Source organism: Trachypithecus francoisi, unplaced genomic scaffold, assembly GCF_009764315.1.
Source record: "Trachypithecus francoisi isolate TF-2019V2 unplaced genomic scaffold, Tfra_2.0 Lachesis_group20, whole genome shotgun sequence".
NCBI classification, from domain to species: domain Eukaryota; kingdom Metazoa; phylum Chordata; class Mammalia; order Primates; family Cercopithecidae; genus Trachypithecus; species Trachypithecus francoisi.
Window position 1 is genome coordinate 22,736,624 of NW_022681466.1, and position 19,787 is coordinate 22,756,410.

At 45.9% G+C, this 19,787-nt stretch overlaps 1 protein-coding gene across 9 annotated transcripts in view; it reads right to left on the reverse strand.

The window, feature by feature from the left end:
- Window positions 1-1,862: 1,862 nt before the first annotated feature.
- Window positions 1,863-19,787, reverse strand: part of SKAP1 (src kinase associated phosphoprotein 1) — a 299,393-nt gene continuing 281,468 nt past the window's right edge. For all 9 annotated transcript variants that reach the window (XR_004430638.1, XR_004430631.1, XR_004430629.1 and 6 more), the window contains 2 exons: window positions 5,657-5,765; window positions 1,863-2,235 (listed from right to left, as the gene is read on the reverse strand). Coding sequence is in view for 4 of the 9 variants with exons in the window: in XM_033183335.1 (XP_033039226.1) it covers window positions 5,664-5,765 (102 nt within the window). In the remaining 5 variants the exon portion in view is untranslated. The remainder of the gene's footprint in view (window positions 2,236-5,656; window positions 5,766-19,787) is intronic.

Genomic DNA, 19,787 nt, shown 5'->3' on the forward strand with positions numbered 1-19,787 from the left:
CAGCCTGGGCGACAGAGCGAGACTCCGTCTCAAAAAAAAAAAAAAAAAAAAAAAGAGAAAGTTAGAGCCCACTCACTGACATCCCTGTTTGCTCCCTGGTTTCTCTCTTGTGATGTGAGATGGGCGTCTTACTCCAGTGCTGCAACATGGTCATTACAGAGGAGAGGCAGGCTACCACCAATCCAGGGCTTCTCTGAACAGGGATTTCTTTTTTCTTTTTTTGGAGATGGAGTCTCACTCTGTCACCCAGGCTGGAGTGCAGTGGCATGATCTTGGCTCACCACAACCTCTGCTTCCCGGGTTCAAGCGATTCTCCTATCTCAGCCTCCTGAGTAGCTGCGATTACAGGTGCACGCCACCATGCCTGGCTAATTTTTGTATTTTTAGTGGAGATGAGGTTTCACCATATTGGCCAGGCTGGTCTCGATCTCCTGACCTCGTGATCTGCCCGCCTCAACCTCCCAAAGTGCTGGGATTACAGGCGTGAGCCCCTGTGCCCGGCCAGTTGCCTGTCTTTCAAAATTTCTCTTGTAGAAAATCAGGCAACAATAGCAGCTACCCTTATTGAGCGTTAGTATGTGCCAGGCATTTTTCCAAGTACCATTACACATGTTAAATCATTTAATCTTCCTAATCACCTAATGATACAGTGAATAGAGTATATCCCTTCTAAGGTGAGGAAACTGAGGCATAAACGGTCAAATAACTTGCTCCAGAGAGCACAGTAGACAGGGCAGGGAACTGAGATTTATTCCCAGGCTGTCTGGTTGCAGATGTTATGCTGTTAATCACTATGTTTTGCTGCCTTTTAACGTGCAGGTAACCTGAGTGCTAGGTATAGACAACAGGAAAGGGGACCAGGGAGCCCTGTATCCATACTTGAACCCTCCTCAGAGCATTTCCTCAGCCCCTACCTGAGAGGTGTTGTAGTGCAGGACACTTGGGTTGTTAACTAACTCGAGGCCTGAAGAGGAACTCTTCAATGTGCTGACTCCAATGTGCCTTGCTTCTGGTTCTGTCTCATTTTGGAGATTCAGCACATAGGAAAAAAACCACGTAGCTGGGTGGGAGCGGTGGCTCATGCCTGTAATCCCAGCACTTTCAGAGGCTGAGGTGTGTGGATCACTTGAGTTCAGGAGTTTGAGACCAGCCGGGCCAACATGGTGAAACCCCGACTCTATAAAAATACAAAAATTGGTCGGGCGTGGTGGCTCACGCCTGTAATCCCAGCATTTTGGGAGGCCGAGGCGGGTGGATCACTTGAGATCAGGAGTTCAAGACCAGCCTGACCAACGTGGTGAAACCTCGTCTCTACTAAAAATACAAAAATTAGCTGTGTGTGATGGTGCACCCCTGTAATCCAAGCTACTCGGGAAGCCGAGGCAGGAGAATCACTTGAATCGGGGAGCGGGAGGTTGCAGTGAGCCAAGATTGTGCCACTGCACTCCAGCCTGGATGACGGAGTTGAGAATCCATCTCAAAAACAAACAAAAAACAAAAATGAGCCGGGTGTGGTGGTGGGCGCCTGTAATCCCAGCTACTTGGGGATCTGAAGCAGGAGAATTGTTTGAACTCAGGAGGTGGAGGTTGCAGTGAGCCAAGATCATGCCACTGTACTCCAGCCTGGACAACAGAGCAAGACTCTGTCTCAAAAAAAAAAAAAAAAAAGAAAAAGACAAAAAATAAACAACAGACATGGATTCCAGAGAAGATTCTACTCTGAAAGACAATTCTAAGTCTCCTTTTTTCTCTGGGCTTTCGTTTTCTCTCATGCTGTCCCCACTTTGTTGGGAGTTGGTGAAAATGCCCAGAGCTGACATATTGATACCATTTTACAAAAAGGAGCTCAACGTCATCACACATGGCAAGGAAACACATCTCAGGTTTATTTGTGCTTTTCAAACCAGCCAGAACAACCAGCAATGTCCTCCTCCCAAGATTTCCTTCTCTCTCACCTTCTTTGTGAAAAGCTTGTGGAAAAGGCAGATGTGAATGTGTGGACACATTTAGAGATGGGGATGAGCTATGACTAGGCTGGTTTAGTAACAGGTTTAATGAATGTACCTCTTCCCACTTGTCTTTCTGGTAGCTTACAGTCACTCTGAGGTGTCAGAGACTTGGGTCTCTTCAGCAAGGGGAGGAGTCCAAGGCGTTGGTGGGGTGGCAGAAATAGGGAGTGGGAACTTTTGATGATCAGTTTCCTCATAAAGGCAGTAGAGGGGAAGAATATATTTCCTAAAGGAGAAAAAATACATAAATTTGCTTTTGTGATTCAAAATATAGACGTATTAAAGGGCACAGAGTATAATGTTTTCCCCACTACCCTGTCTCACAGTTTCTCTGTCCTTGGAGGCAACCATGTTATCATTTTGTGTCTTCTTCCAGAAATATCCCATACAAATATAAACAAATAGGTATATATAATCCCCAGTCCCTTTTTATACAAATGGGACAAATTTGGCTCCCATTCTTTGCTGCTTTATATTTTTAAACTTACCAACATATCTCAGAATGTATTCCGTACAGTTTCCCTTTCTTTTTTACTGTTGGGTAATACTCAGTTCTATGAATGTACTATAGTTATTTGACTAGTTCTCTATTAAACATTTAGGTCATTCCAAGTGTTTGCTATTACAATGAACCTTATATACCTATCATTTTGCATGTGTGCAAGTATAGCTGTAGGATAATTTCTTTTTTTTTCTTTTTTTACCCAAACCAAAAATGGCCAATAGGATAAAGTCTTTTTTTGTTTGTTTGTTTTTTGTGTTTTTTTTGAGACAGAATCTTGCTCTGTTGCCCAGGCTGGAGTGCAGTGGCATGATCTCGGCTCACTGCAACCTCCACCTCCTGAGTTCAAGCAATTCTCCTGCCTCAGCCTCCTGAGTGGCTAAGATTATGGCGCCCGCCACCCAGCCTGGCTAATTTTTGTATTTCTAGTAGAGACAAGGTTTCACCATGTTAGTCAGGCTGGTCTCGAACTCCTGACCTCGTGATCTGCTCCCCTTGGCCTCCCAAAGTGCCAGGATTACAGGCGTGAGCCACTGCACCTGGCCGGATAAATTCTTAGATTTGTTGGGCCAAAGACAATGAAGAGATAAACAAATAAATGACAGAGTGAAAAAAGGTGAATTTGTTTTTTATTTTTATTTATTTTTTTTGAGATGGAGTCTCTCTGTCACCCAGGCTAGAGTACAATGGTGCGATCTTGGCTCACTGCAACCTCCGCTTCCCAGGTTCAAGTGATTCTCCTGCCTCAGCTTCCTAAGTACTGGGATTACAGGTGCCCGCCACCATGCGTGACTAATTTTTGTATTTTTAGTAGAGATGGGGTTTCACCATGTTGGTGAGGCTGGTCTCGAACTCCTGACCTCAAGTGATTCACCTGCCTCGGCCTTGAAAGTGCTGGGATTACAGGCGTGAGCCACCGTGCCCGGCCGGCTGGATTTGTTTAGATTTGACAGAAAAATTCCAACTCTCTACACTTGTGGCCATGAAACAGAGTCTTCATCAGGAAAATCATAAAGTCAAACCTTGAGTGACAGGCCTGAGCTGTTGTTGTATGGTTGTACAAGGGCATTGGAGAATAAGATCTATCCTTTATGCATTTTCCTAAATGAATTCACTCAGCTGCTGCTGCACACTAGAGTGGGCTCTGGTCTGGACTCCAAGGACTGTTTGTATCACTGTCACACCGATGCCATTCTTTACCCCCAGCAATGAAGATTGCTCCTATTTCAGGCCAGAAGATGGAGCTAGTGACAACATGCTGGTCTTGGGGGCCCTCCATCAGCATCTTAATTCTAACCAAAACCCATTCTGCACCAAAGTGGCTCCCACTATTACTCCACCCAAACCAAGCACCCACCCCCACTATTTTGAAACACAATGTGGTTCTTGCTAATAAAACACAAACCTATTCTTTTTCTTTTTTTGAGACAGGGTCTTGCTCTTTCACCCAGGCTGGAGTGCAGTGGTGCAGTCATGGCTAACTGTAACCTCAAACCTCCTGGGCTCAAGCATTCCTCCCACCTTAGCCTCCCAAGTAGCTGGGCTTACAGACGTGCACCAGCACACTTGGCTAATTTTTTTAAAAAAATTTTTTGTAGAAATGGGGTTTCACTATGTTGCCCAGGCTGGTCTCAAACTCCTGATCTCAAGTGATCCTCCTGCCTTGACCTCCCAAAGTGTTGGGATTACAGGTGTGAGCCACTGGCCTGGCCCTGAAAACCACATTCTCTATTACTTAAAAATTAATTTGATTATGTTCCGTAGGAATCCTCGTATTGGATTCCTAATCTTGGTCAGTCATATTGCAATATGTGGGCATTTTGGGGAAATGGTGCCCTGGGTTTGAGAGCTGGGGATAAACCTAGATCCATCCCTGTGGCAAAAATTCCCAGTTTTATCCCAATATCCATTCTTCCCTTTGTATTTAATCATGAATCTCCCAATTCTAAGCTAGACACAGGGCTATAAGCTTTCTTTACAGCTTGCTGTGTCCATATATTCCAACTTCTGGCCCATGGAATATGAAAGGAAGTGTGTGCACAACATCTGTGAAGTGCCATTAAAGGAAGAGAGTATGCTTTTCTCTCTCTCTTTTTTTTTTCTTTCTCAAGATGGAGTCTTGCTCTGTCACCCAGGCTGGAGTGCAATGGCCTAATCTCGGTTCACTACAACCTCTGCCTCCTGGGTTCAAGTGATTCTCCTGCCTCAGCCTCCTGAGTAGCTGGGAATATAGGCGCGTGCCACCACGCCCGGCTAATTTTTTGTGTTTTTAATAGAGACGGGGTTTCACCATGTTGGCCAGGCTGGTCTTGAACTTCTGACCTCGTGATCCGCCCGCCTTGGCCTCCCAAAGTGCTAGGATTACAGGCGTGAGCCCCCGTGCCTGGCCTGACCTTCTCTTCTCTTTCCTGATGTGCTGTGTAGGATGCAGACAGGATGGCTGGAACTGGAGCATCTGTCTTGACCATGAGGTAACCTTGGGAAGGTTGGGCACCCAGAGAAGAACAAAAAGAAAATGTACCTGGGACTGGATACCTTGGACCACTTACCTCTAGATTTTTACAGAGGAGACTGTATTAATTTTTTTGTTTGTTTGTTTGTTTTGAGATGGAGTCTCACTTTGTTGCCCAGGCTGGAGTCCAGTGGTGTGATCTCAGGTCACTGCAACCTCCGCTTCCCGGGTTCAAGCGATTCTCCTGCCTTAGCCTCCCCAGTAGCTGGGATTACAGGTGCCCGCCACCCCACTTGACTAATTTTTTTTGTATATTTAGTAGAGATGGGGTTTCACTATGTTGGTAAAGCTGGTCTTGAACTCCTGACCTCAGGTGATCTGCCCACCTCGGCCTCCCAAAGTGCTGGGATTACAGGTGTGAGCCACCGTGCTTGGCCTTCCATATTAAGTCACTTTTAGTTTAGATTTTAAGTTATTTTTAGTTGAACCTTATCCTAAGTGACACTGTCCACAAATTTAAGAAAAAAACAATTCCAGAGGCATTTTCTTTCCATCAGTGGTAAATCACAAGCATTAGTATGAGAAATGAAGAAAAGCTACTTCACTGGCAACTCTCATCTTTCAGAGAAACAAAGTAGTGGCCAACGAGTTCCACTCAACTATTAGGCAGTTCATTGGCAATGGTTCTGATACCTGGGTTTCATCTTTCTTCCACTTCAAAGGCAGTGGTGAGATACTCCTTCGGAACAATCCCAATGAGGCTGTTCAGTTCTCCCACCCACCAGCCATACATGTTATACTCCTGAAAAGTGAAAAGAGGATGCGTCAGTTAGAATTTGTTCATGCTTCTGCTCGTTTATTCTAGTGATTGCATGGGAGATTCTGTTTGGTGGTTTCATTGTTGCCATTATCACTGTGAACTGTTAACTTCCCTGATGGAATTATTAAATTAAAAAAAGTCATCGGCCGGGCGCGGTGGCTCAAGCCTGTAATCCCAGCACTTTGGGAGGCCGAGACGGGCGGATCACGAGGTCAGGAGATCGAGACCATCCTGGCTAACACAGTGAAACCCCGTCTCTACTAAAAATACAAAAAACTAGCCGGGCGAGATGGCGGGCGCCTGTAGTCCCAGCTACTTGGGAGGCTGAGGCAGGAGAATGGCGTGAACCCGGGAGGCGGAGCTTGCAGTGAGCTGAGATCGGTCACTGCACTCCAGCCCGGGCGACAGAGCGAGACTCCGCCTCAAAAAAAAAAAAAAAAAAAAAAAAAAAAAAAAAAAAAAAAAGTCATCTAGGGGAAGAGAGCAAGCACTTTCATTTTGCCATCTTCCTGTCTACATTGTAAAGTTAGCACATTTGATGCCCTTGCTGAACCTACAGAGCATTTTTTTTTATTTTTTATTTTTTCCTTCAGCACTTTTTTTTTTTTCTTTTTTTTTTTTGAGACGGAGTCTAGCTCTGTCGCCTAGGCTGGAGTGCAGTGGTGCGATCTCAGCTCACTGCAAGCTCCGCCTCCCGGGTTTATGCCATTCTCCTGCCTCAGCCTCCCGAGTAGCTGGGACTACAGGCGCCCGCCATCTCGCCCGGCTAGTTTTTTGTATTTTTTAGTAGAGACGGGGTTTTACCGTGTAGACCAGGATGGTCTCGATCTCCTGACCTCGTGATCCACCCGTCTCGGCCTCCCAAAGTGCTGGGATTACAGGCTTGAGCCACCGCGCCTGGCCGCATTTTTTTTTTAAACCAAGCCGAATGGTATAGCTTCTTAGAGCTGGGCACACATTAAATTGCCAGAACACTAAAGATATTCAAGGGGTTAAGTCATAGTTCAAATCAATAATATTTATCAAGCATCTTCTATGTGCAAAGTGCTGTTTGAGTTCCCATGAGGTATATAATGATGAATCAGAAGATTGCTTGCTCCTTGGGAGCTTACAGCAGAGTAATGGGCTTTGGAGTCAGACAGACTGAGATCTAATCCTTGCTTGGTCATTTAGTAGTCACATGACCTTAGGTTCTCCTAGCTTTAGCTTCTTTGTCTGTGAGAGTAGGGATAATATCTCCCTTCTATCTTGTGGGGATGTAAATTGCATCACTGAAGTAAAAACAACTGAAAGTGTTTGATACATAGTAGGTGCCCTAAACATTAGATTCTTTCCCTCACACAGGTGAGAGGTGACAGGCACATTAATAATGACAGGCTAGTCACAGAGAGGAGCAAACAAGAAAGAGGACGAGAAGGTTTAAAAGAGAGTTTAAGGAGTTGTCACAGGGTGAGGATGCAGCTCCTCGAATACAGAAAAGCTTCTCAAAAGCACGACAGATGTTGAAGAGTAAAGGGCTATTTCTTTTTTTTTTTTTTTTTGAGACGGACTCTCACACTGTTGCCCAGGCTGGAGTGCAGTGGCAAGATCTCAGTTCACTGCAACCTCCGGCTCCCAGGTTCAAGCAATTCTCCTGTCTCAACCTCTTGAGTAGCTGGGATTACAGGTGCATGCCACCACACCCGGCTAATTTTTTTTTTTTTTAGACAGAGTCTTGCTCTGTCTGCCAGGCTGGAGTGCAGTGGCGCAATCTTGGTTCACTGCAACCTCCACCTCCCAGGTTCAAGCGATTCTCCTGCCTCAGCGTCCCGGGTAGCTGGGATTACAGGCATGCGCCACCATGACTGGCTAATTTTTGTGTTTTTAGTAGAGACGGGGTTTTACCATGTTGGCCAGGATGGTCTTGAACTCCTGACCCCAGATGATCCACCTGCCTTGGCCTCCCAAAGTGTTGGCACTACAGGCGTGAGCCACTGTGCCTGGCCACAACTGGCTAATTTTTTATATTTTTGGTATAGATGGGGTTTCATCATATTGGCCAGGCTGGTCTCAAACTCCTGACCTCAAGTGATCCACTAGCCTCGGCCTTGCTAAGAGCTGGGATTACAGGCATGAGTCACTGTGCCCACTCTGAGTATGGGGCTATTTCTGATAGCACCAGAAAATGTTGTCTTTCTTTTGAAAGAAGTAAAATTAGAATGAATTTTTGTTGTTGTTGTTGTTGAGACAGAGTCTCACTCTGTTGCCCAGGCTGGAATGCAATGGCACGATCTTGGCTCACTGCAACCTCCACCTCTTGGGTTCAAGAGATTTTCCTGCCTCAGCCTCCCAAGTAGCTGGGACTACAGGTGTATGCCACCATGCCCGGCTAATTTTTGTATTTTTAGTAACGACGGGGTTTCACCATGTTGCCCAGGCTGGTCTCAAATTCCTGACCTCATGATCCCTGCTCGCCTCAGCCTCTCAGAGTGCTGGGATTACAGGTGTGAGCCACTGCACCTGGCCAAAATGAATTTTTTTTCTTTTGAGATGGAGTCTCGCTCTGTCACCCAGGCTGTAGTGCAGTGGTGAGATCTCAGCTCACTGCAACCTTCACCTCCTGGGTTCAAGTGATTCTTTTGCTTCAGCCTCCTGAGTAGCTGGGACTACAGGCATGCGCCACCACACCCAGCTAATTTTTGTATTTTTTTTTTTTTTTTTTTGAGACGGAGTCTCTCTCTGTCGCCCAGGCTGGAGTGCAGTGGTAGGATCTCAGCTCACTGCAAGCTCCGCCTCCCGGGTTTACACCATTCTCCTGCCTCAGCCTCCCGAGTAGCTGGGACTACAGGTGCCCGCCACCACGCCCGGCTAGATTTTTGTATTTTTTAGTAGAGACGGAGTTTCACCGTGTTAGCCAGGATGGTCTTGATCTCCTGAGCTCGTGATCCGCCCGTCTTGGCCTCCCAAAGTGCTCGGATTACAGGCTTGAGCCACCGCACCCGGCAATTTTTGTATTTTTAGTAGCGACGGGGTTTCGCTATGTTGGCCAGGCTGGTCTTGAGCTCCTGACTTTGTCATCCACCCACCTCGGCCTCCCAAAGTACTGGGATTACAGGTGTGAGCTACCGTGCCTGGCCCAGAATGCAATTTTTTTTTCCTTTTGAGACCGAGTCTCGCTCTGTCACCCAGGCTGGAGTGCTGTGGCCGGATCTCAGCTCACTGCAAGCTCCGCCTCCCGGGTTCACGCCATTCTCCTGCCTCAGCCTCACGGGTAGCTGGGACTACAGGCGCCACCACCTCGCCCGGCTAGTTTTTTGTAGTTTTTTTTTTTTTTTTTTTTTTTTTTTTGAGGCGGAGTCTTGCTCTGTCGCCCAGGCTGGAGTGCAGTGGCCAGATCTCAGCTCACTGCAAGCTCCGCCTCCCGGGTTCCCGCCATTCTCCTGCCTCAGCCTCCCAAGTAACTGGGACTACAGGCGCCCGCCACTCGCCCGGCTAGTTTTTTGTATTTTTAGTAGAGACGGGGTTTCACTGTGTTCGCCAGGATGGTCTTGATCTCCTGACCTTGTGATCCGCCCGTCTCGGCCTCCCAAAGTGCTGGGATTACAGGCTTGAGCCACCGCGCCCGGCCGTTTTTTGTAGTTTTTAGTAGAGACGGGGTTTCACCATGTTAGCCAGGATGGTCTTGATCTCCTGACCTCATGATCTGCCCGTCTCGGCCTCCCAAAGTGCTAGGATTACAGGCTTGAGCCACCGCGCCCGGCCCAGAATGCAATTTTAAGAATGGGAAATATCACATATTCCAGTTCAATTGGATTTGGGGTACCAGAGAGCTAACTGCTTATTTGTACACCTGGTTGCTGAGTTCTATTAAGAAAAATAAAATAAATAAAACCAGATTCGTGATATGGAAAATTCAGAGTCCCTAGCATTATCTGGTGATCTTTTTATCTCTGGGTGCATATAATTGTCATAGAATCATGATATCTAATATCTCCCCTCTTGAAACTCTTGTTGCTTCTGACAACCTCTTCTCCACCTTCAAAAGGAAAAGAGAAACCATCAGATCTGTCAGCCTCCAGCCACCAAAGCAGGAACTTACCTGTATTGACAACCATCTTTCTTTCCCATTAAAGTCGGGGAAGCATCCCTCCCCTGGTTTAAGACTACTCCTCACAATATGCACTTGCAGTCCTTCTCCTTTCTTTCTGAGAGACGATGCTCTGTGGAGACTGACCTCTGCCTGTAAAGTAAATGGCTCCTTCCACCAGCACTGAAAGGTGTTCAAGTTGCTCTCATTTCTGAAAACAACCATTAAATAGCTCCCACTGCATGTCTACTTCCCATTTCTGCTGGTCTATGCCACACTTGGAAGAGTTTACTCACTCACTGCTCCGACTTCCTTCCTGTTCTCTGTTGAAGCCACTCTCGTCAGGCTCTGTTGCCGTCCTCTGCTTATGCTTTCTCTCCGTGGTCTCCTGTAACCTCTGCATTGCTCAAGTTCTCTGAGCACTTTTCAGTCCTTATGTTACTTGATCTCTCAGCAGTGCTGGCACTATTGATCCTTCTTGAGGCCTTTTATTCTCTTAGTTTCTATGATAATTATACTCTCCTGGTTTCCCTCCTACCTCTCTGGTTACTTCTTTTCATTCTCCTTTGCAGGCTCATCTCGCTCAATTCTGCTTTTTAATGTGATTGTTTTCCAGGGTTCTGTCCTGGCCTTCTCTTCTGTCTTGATGCACTTTACTAGAGCAATCCCATATACCTCTGTAGTGTATCCACCATGTCTGTGTTTATCACTCACGACCAGAGCTCCAGCCCAGGTCTGTGTTGGACCCCAATAGCCAAGTGCATTCCACCAAGCTGTTCAAACTCAGTATGTCCTAAATTTATCATGTCATCCTGCCTTTACCTCCATCCTGACTCCAAAGCTATCTTTGCTTCCTTGGTTCTCTATCTCAGTGAGTTGAACCACAATGCACTGTTACCCAGGCTGGAATCTCAGGAGTCATTCCTAATTTTACTTTCACCTTCTTCTTTTTTTTTTTTTTTTTTTTTGACGGAGTCTTGCTTTTTGTTACCCAGGCTGGAGTTCAGTGGCATGATCTCATGATCTCAGCTGACTACAACCTGTGCCTCCTCCCGGGTTCTAGCAATTCTCCTGCCTCAGCCTCCCGAGTAGCTGGGATTACTGGCACGTGCCACCATGGCCAGCTAATTTTTATATTTTTAGTAGAGACAGGGTTTTGCCATATTGGCCAGGCTGGTCTCGAACTCCTGACCTCAGGTGAGCCACCCGCCTCGGCCTCCCAAAGTACTGGGATTACAGGTGTGAGCCACTGCGCCCAGCCCTATCCCCCTCTTCTAATCAATCCTTGAGTCCTGTCAATTCTCCCTCTAAAATATTACTAAAATCCTCCATCTTCTTTCCGTTCCCAGTTGCCAATACCTTGGGGTCATGTAGCTATCATCTCACATGAGAACTACAGAAACAATCTCCAAGTTAGTCTCTGTATCAGCATTCTTCTCTACTCTATTCATTCTGCAGCCAGACTCGATCTCTACAGTGCACACTGATAATGTCACTGCTCTGCTTGAAAAGTTTCAGTGGGTTCCCAGTGCCCCTTGTTAACTTTTTTGTTTTGTTTTGTTTTGTTTTGAGATGGAGTCTCGCTCTGTTGCCTAGGCTGGAGTACAGTGGCACAGTCTCGGCTCACTGCAAGCTCTGCCTCCTGGGTTCACAGCATTCTCCTGCCTCAGCCTTCCCAGTAGCTGGGACTACAGGCGCCCGCCAGCACGCCCAGCTAAGTTTTTGTGTTTTTAGTAGAGACGAGATTTCACTGTGTTAGCCAGGATGGTTTCGATCTCCTGACCTGGTGATCCACCCGCCTTAGTCTCCCAAAGTGCTGGGATTACAGGCGTAAGCTGCCGTGCCCCGGCCTTTTTTTGTTGCTCAGTCTGGAGTACAGTGACACGATCTCAGCTCACTGCAACCTCTGCCTCCAGGGTTCAAACGATTCTCCTATCTCAATCTCATGAGTAGCTGGGATTACAGGCGCCGGCCACCACACCTGGCTAATTTTTATATTTTTAGTAGAGATGCGGTTTCACCATATTGGCCAGGCTGGTCTTGAACTCCTGACCTCAGGTGATCTGCCTGCCTTGGCCTCCCAAAGTGCTGGAAATACAGGCATAAGCCACTGTGCCCAGCCATCGCTTAACTTCTTAACAAAGTAGACAAGGCCCTGCATGACCCAGTCCCACTCACTGTTCAGCATTGTCACTCACCTCCTAGATTTAGGGTCCCTTAGTAAAACAGCACTTGTCTTAGCTGCTCCCGTGGGCCACAGGGTCCCTCACCTTGGAACCTTTCCTCTGCCTGTTTAGCCTCTACTTCCCTCCTCATTTCACGGGGCTCACTCCTAAACAGACTTCAGATCTCAGTTCCTGAGTTACTCTCTAGAAGCCTCTCCTTGACACTCTCTGTGTGGGGTCCTGGTTACACAGTGCTGTGCCCTGTGCTTTCCTGGAAAAGAGCTTGTGATTACACTGCCTTCTATCTGTCTGTCTTTGTCTCAGTGTCAATCACTAGTTGGAAATCTGAGGACTGGACCTTGTTGGTTTTGTTTGTTTTTTGTGTTCTCAGCATTCAGCACTGTACCCAGCACAGAGTGGGGCCAAATAAATACTTGTTAAATAAGGCCAGGTGCGGTGGCTCATGCCTGTAATCCCAGCACTTTGGGAGGCTGAGGTGGGTGGATCACCTGAGGTCAGGAATTCGACACCAGCCTGACCAACATGGTGAAACCCTGTCTCTATTAAAAATACAAAAATTAGCTGGGCATGGTTGAGGGTACCTGTAATCCCAGCTACTCAGGAGGCTGAGGCAGGAGAATCGCTTGCACCTAGGAGGCGGAGGTTGCGGTGAGCTGAGATTGTGCCATTGCACTCCGGCCTGGGCAACAAGAGCGAAACTCCATCTCAAATAAAAAAATAAAAAATAAAAAAATAAAAACATACTCGTTAAATGAGATTGTGATGAAATGAAGGGGGCAGTGGGAATTTGTACTCTTAGTTGAGCAGATTTAGTTACAACTAACTCCAAGATATTCCCCTGGTGATTGAACTAGTTGTGGCAGAAAAAGATCAACTACCTTTGGAGACAATCTCCTCAAATGGCTCCGTAAACAACAAGAGTCTGAAATGCCACAAGAAGTGAGACTACTGAGTTGATCCTTAGGACCAGGGAATTGCCTTGTTAAAATCAGCCTTAAATAACTGAATGTGTCTGTCTGCCACCTCTTCCTACACCACACCTTCTTTTCTTGTTTTGTTTTTTGAGACAGGGTTTCGCTCTGTTGCCCAGGATGGAGTGCAGTGGTGCAAGTATAGCTCACTGCAACCTCCAACTCCTGGGCTCAAGTGATCCTCCTGCTTCAGCCTCCTAAGTAACTAGGACTACAGGTACATGTCACCATGCCTGGCTAGTTAACAAAAACTTTGTTTTATTTTATAGAGATGGGGTCTCCCTGTGTTGCCCAGGCTGGTCCTAAACTTCTGGGTTCAAGCAATCCTCCTGCTTGTTGGGATTACTGAAGTGAGCCACTGTGCCTGACCCACCTTCTCATTTCCTCTCTCTCCCAGGCCAGCTTCTCCCTGCAGTTTGCAGCATCTTATGGGAAATTACCTAGAATTCTTTAACTTTTTTTGGGGGGGGATACAGGATTTCACTCCCTTCACCTAGGCTGAAGTGCAGTGGCATGATTTCAGCTCACTGCAACCTCTGCCTCCTGGGCTCAAGAGATTTTCCTGCCTCAGCCTCTGGAAGAGCTGGGACCACAGGTGCATGCCATTGCCTAATTATTTTTTACTTGCTAATTATTATTATTATTATTTTTTGTAGAGATGGGGTTTTGCTATGTTGCCTAGGCTAGCCTTGAACTCCTGAGCTCAAGTGATCCCCCGGCCTCGGGCTCCCAAAGTGCTGGGTTTACACCATGCCCACCCTCTCAGGGCATTTATAAGTTCCTCTTGGTACAAGTTACGTTACCGTCCATTTTCCAACACTTAAGTTAGGGCAGTTTCTGACTTAAGTTTTCTTGCAGTGTTGCCTTGCTGTGAATGGCCTTGCTGTGAAGGGGAAATAACATACTCTGTCTTCCTCTCACATTGTAACTCATAAAAACTAGCTTTAGCTCTTCTGCTATCCCACAGGCAGAGGGTGGGCACTGTGTTGTCTGAGAGTCTTTTGATCCAAGTCAACTTGCTGAAAGGTGTGAAGTGTGGTCTTCCACCTGCCAGATGCTGTCATCTGCATCACCTGCAGGGGATAGTACAAGGCATTTGCTCCCCTGGGATTGTTTAATGCTCTTAACTTTGACTCACACTTTGTAGCACCCCTTTTTAGTCGTAATGCCAGGAGTAGGGACGAAACCTTGGGAAGGTGTTCTCTGCCAACTCGAAGAGGGTGTGAACAGGAAGCAGATGAGGCTCAGCAGGGCACCTGCAAAAGCCAGGCTCCCAGTCTGTCTGCTCTTGCTGGAGGGGAACACTGACCCTGCCGACTGCAGATGTAGAAGCCTCGCCACAGTGGTGAGAACTGAAATGAGTGAAATCAACTCTCTGCCCTTCAAAACAAAAGAGCAGGCAGAAGTGTAAGGAGGATGGCACAGTCTCAGAGACCATATGTATCCTGCTGTGGGAGCCTGGGAGCTTAATCAAAGCACCTACAGGTCCCAGGATCTGACTGTCTTTTCCAGATTTCATCCCTTGGCTGGATACCCAAAAAGGGCTGCAGGGCTGAGATGTTTAAAGCATGAATGGAAAATTTCTAACCTTCTCTCCCACTACCACCCCCATGCATTGCTCCAGCCCAGTCTGAACACCACGAGGTATTTTAAAATAATTTCTACTTTGATGAATTGCTGGGGAGTCCACAATTGCTCATAATCAAAGGGAGAAAAATGCAAATGAGATCCGGCCGAGAACTATCACCACCAAACGTTTATTTCACTGCACAGTGCCAAAAAGAATTAAAACAACATTAAACTCACAGCAATCATGTTTAAGCCCTCGTTTCCAAATGCCAAATTGCACCACTCTGGATCATACAGATGTTCGTTAATTATGCTAATTTTTATTAAACTATTAAAATGGAGAGAGTACTGGCTCAGTCAGGCAGACCCCAGCTCTGAATGAACCCTGCTCCTGTCTAAAGGTGCTAATTTACTGCATTTTTATTAAGTTGCTGATTCTTGGGTTTTAGTTTTAGGATAGCAAAGAGAACTGAATTTCTGGGATCAATGTTTTCTATAAAGTCTGATTTCTCTTTGCCCAGATGTTTGGAAAGATTGGAAAAATGCTGAGAGGCTCCCAAGAGAACTGAAATCCTCAATTTGGAAGTATTTCTATCCAAGGTAGGGATACACATCTACAAGTGACAGTGTTAGGGCTTCAGAATTATGCATGCTCACTACTCCATAACTCTACATATATTCTGAATGGTAGGGCTAAGATTTAAATTATACAAAATTGTTCAATGAAGATGTTTTAGATAAGAATATAAAAAGTTATTTAAAAAAAAACACAAACCTTTCCATCAGGGCTTGCTTCTTGCCACAAAGTCTTTTTAGAAACCTTTCATCTAAAATAAGCACAGTGTATGGTTTGTTCTTATCATATTTCTAGGTTTGACTAAACATCTGCTTCTCTCAATACCAACCTTGCCCCACCTCTTTGAACAACCCACATGAAGAAGTCTTAAAAATAAAAGTTGGCTATTTGGACTCCATGATCTGGCTGGAGAAACTACTGGTCTGGATGAATGAAGCATTGAGTGAACCTGAAATAGATGCTGTGCTCACCATCAGCAACAATCAAAAGTGTTTATGGCAGATTTCACACTGCCATAAAAGGATTTATGCTGCTAATCTCCATTAACAAGGAAAAAAAAAAAAACCCTACCAAACCTGCTATAAAAAGAATAGCAAATTCTATAAACAAAAAGCAGTATGGCCACCAACAACGGACATGTCGCACAGCTTGACTCTGCCTCCAGTGGTTTCCTATTGCCGTTTATGGTTTCAAGACTATCATGGACCTCCTCAGAGCTCCTCCTGTCACAGGGCCCTGAGTCCCTGTGTGGTGCTGCAAATACCCTGTCAGTAGGTGTCAGGGGATATTGGGGGGAAAACCAGCAGGCGCCTATCATAAGCCTTAAAAAAGATTAAATACCCCTACTCCATGATTGCTACATTTTAATTTCTCTCCTCCCTGCTGGTTCCTATTTGTATAAGCTCTTCCATGGCTCCCCTGGAGTACCACAGACATGACCTGGAATGACCATCCTGTCTTGGGATGAGAATTCAATTTCTAGGCTCAGTGAATCCTAGGCTGTTCCAACAAGAGGAACTCACCATCCTCCAGGGCACAGATTCTTAAACCAGAGTCTGTGAACCCCTGGCCTCTCTTTGGATGGATGTGAAGGAATCTTTGAACTCCCTGAAACTGTTGCAAAATTTTGTGTGCATGTGTACATAGGCCTCATCCCTGGGGTGAGGCCCAGACCTTTCATCAGATTCTCAAAAGGTTTATGAACCCTTTGCAGTTTACCAGCCGGCACTCTATAGGAAAAAATACAATGGTCTTTATGGGCTGGATCTGTACTTTGGCCCAGGGTGGGTATCCCTGCACTCCCCACACACAAGTCCCTGCTTTTAAAAAAATACAGCTTTTTAAAAATACGGTGGCTCACGCCTGTAATCCCAGCACTTTGGGAGGCTGAGGCAGGTGGATCACAAGGTCAGGAGTTCGAGACCAGCCTGGCCAATATGGTGAAACACCGTCTCTACTAAAAATACAAAAAAATTAGCTGGGCATGGTGGTGCACACCTGTAATCCCAGCTACTCGGGAGGCTGAGGCAGGAGAATCGCTTGAACCCAGGAGGCAGAGGTTGCAGTGAGCCGAGATCGCGCCTCTGCACTCCAGCCTGGGCAACAGAGCAAGACTCCATTAAAAAAAAAAAATACAATGAAGGAGAATCAAGAATCCTCATTCCTTCCACGCTAGATTTCATGGGCTTCAGCCCTCCAGCTGAAGAGGCCGTTCCCTCCTCAAAGCTCGACTGCACTTGTGTATCTCTTTTAAGGAATCATCTCTTTTTTTTTTAGAGACAGAGTTTTGTTCTTTGTCACCCAGGCTGGAGTGCAGTGGCACGATCTCAGCTCACTGCAACCTCCAGCTCCCAAGTTCAAGCGATTCTCCTGCCTCAGCTTCCTGAGTAGCTGAGACTACAGGTGCCTGGCACCACGCCCGCCTAATTTTTGTATTTTTACTAGAGATAGGGTTTCACCATGTTGGCCAGGCTGGTCTCAAACTCCTGACCTCAGGCGATCCTGCCCACCTCCGCCTTCCAAAGTGCTGGGATTACAGGCATGAGCCACTGCGCCCAGTCAAGGCATTATCTATTTAACTGTGACTTCAAAGTTGTGGTGTCTTCTCATAGTTTCCATTCAAATGGCTTGGAGCAAGCTGCCTGACACTGTCAGTTCCCTGGAGGAAGCTCCTAACAGAAACATTCTCTTTTCACATTGAATTGGGTTCCAAGCCTCCGTGGAACAAGATTCCCAGAAAATATCTCATACTTTTTTGTTCTTTTTACCATAAAAGTTCTCTATATCAGTGCTTATAAACAAGACGATGCATCTTCAAGAGAATAGTCTATCAGCCCTTAACCTGAAGTGCTTGATGTATGTATGGGAAAGGTCAATGAATCACAGAATTTTTGGTTTATGATTGCTTATTTCTCTTATTAGTGTTTGTGCATTATACATTGCCATTAGTTAAGATGGGAAATTTGAATTCCTAAGCAGAGAAACTTGTACTATTCCAGGGTCAGTCCCAAACATCATATTTTTACTCTGGATTTCCCCACAAATTCTCTACTCCTAAAATCCAGCTTTGGATATATATATATGCTTTCTTAGGATATCATACCCTATGACATAAATAAAGGGCTCCAAATCAGCATCCTTCTAACTGCTGAGAAAAACAAGGCTCGGAACAGGAATTGTTCACCAAAGACAAAGTGCCCATTTTTCGGCATAGATAGTTTTACGAAGAGATTTTCCAGAAGGAGAAAGGAAATGGGCAGTTGGGTGGCTGGTGGGTTAGTGGTGTTGGAACTTGTGAAAGGATCGAAGCTCAGCACTTGACTGAAACCTTGGGTGGCGTGGCAGCCTCTCCAGGCTGTTTTACAGTGTGTTTTAAGTTCTTGGCAATCACTTTCTCTTTTTCCATTATTCAGAGTTTTGGTCTATAAATCATAATAAAAATGAGTCATTAAATTTGCCTCAATTGAGCTAGTTTTATTTATTGTTACATTTCAGGGAACTTGCTAACCTGGAGGTTGATGGGCTTGGATACAGGGGAAGGTATGCGAGTGTGAGAAGGGGGACATGGGAAGGCTGGGTAGTCAGCAACAGCAGTTGGGAGGGGGGTGGGTCATGGTGACAACTCCACAAAGTGCACCCCGAGCTAAGTGTTCTGAGAAGAGGAATGTGTTCTCTAGATGGAGGGTCTCAGAGCACTTGAGTGCGAGAGAACATTCAGCTTTAAGGGTGAAGCTTATGTCCTGAACAGGGTGGGAGTGGATAATGATCAAGCTGAGGCCACGGAGGTGTGCAGGGCCTGTGCACACACTGCATGTTGTTGGTGAAATGTGTGCAAAACAGAGTGGGTGTGTGCAAGTGTATATGACAGAGAAATCATAAGCTGTGAAGGTAAGAGCAAAGGTGAAATAGGGCGTAAGGAAAGAGAAATGAAAAGAAGCACACAACTTGAACTTTACCTAAAGAAGAGAGAAGGGATAGAGGGAAGGTAAACACTTTGCAGATGGGAGAAAACAAGGTGCTAAGTGCAGAAGTCAGGAACAATAGAGACAGCACCATTTCGGAGCTGATAGAATTGTGATACCATGTGAGACGGGCGTATTAATATGTATTCCATAAACTGCGCAGCTCTGCATCGCTCTGTTTTGCTCTGACCGCAGTACCAGCCTCAGGCACCACAACACAATTTGGAAACAATGTGACGGAAATGTTTAATCTGCTCGGCCCATCTGTGCTGCGTATTTCTCCAGATCTCCCTGAGAGAGGCGCCTTGAATCTCCACATTGCCTTTAATATTCTCCTAAATCACCTCCCTACTGCACTTCAAGGGCCATTGCTACAATATCACAGGTTCATCTAAAGTGCAATGGGGAGGGGGTGTGGGGGGAGGTGCAGGCTGGGAGATTTTTTATTTTAAAATAATTTCCAGAGATCATCTTTTCTGCTTCCTTTTAAAAAAGAGAAAAAGTTATTTTACTGTTGCCGTAAGGTTATTGAGGTTGTTTGGTGCAAAACAGGATAGGATAGAGTGGAATCATTCTCCAAAGAATTATTTTTATTAATCTCGATTCTCTCAAATGGACATGGGAGGGTGAGCAGATGCTCGTTTTCTCTTATCTCTTTTCCTTGCACCTTGCTAGAAAGCACACATAGGGTGTGCTAGGGTGATGTGTTCATTTGGGGCTGGAGCCTCTCTCCTTTCCACTCTCGGCATCAGGTACCAGCTTGTTAGTTCCCAGGGCCAACCCTGTCTCTGCTCCACTCTAAACAAAGCCATCTCATTCAGGACAAGTATACATTTAGTCTCTGGTCAACATGCCCTCATTAGGAGAGGACACTGTCTATATTTTTAATTTTAGCTTAAAACCTTAGATTTTCTCTCTTTAAGTACGGATGTTGCGTGTCAGATTTCCACTGCCTTTCCCCACTTGATTGCACCAGATTCAGCAATTTGGGTCTAGCTGGGATGGGTTTTGAGAAAGAAGGATGACAAGTCACCATGTTCCAGACCCTAGACAAATGGAAGAGAGTTGCACATCACCAAGAAAATTAGGATTCCTTTTGCTTTGTGAATTAAATAAATGAATAATTTAATCCTCAAGATTGTTCCAGAGAGGGAAAGGCAACGTCCCAGTTGCG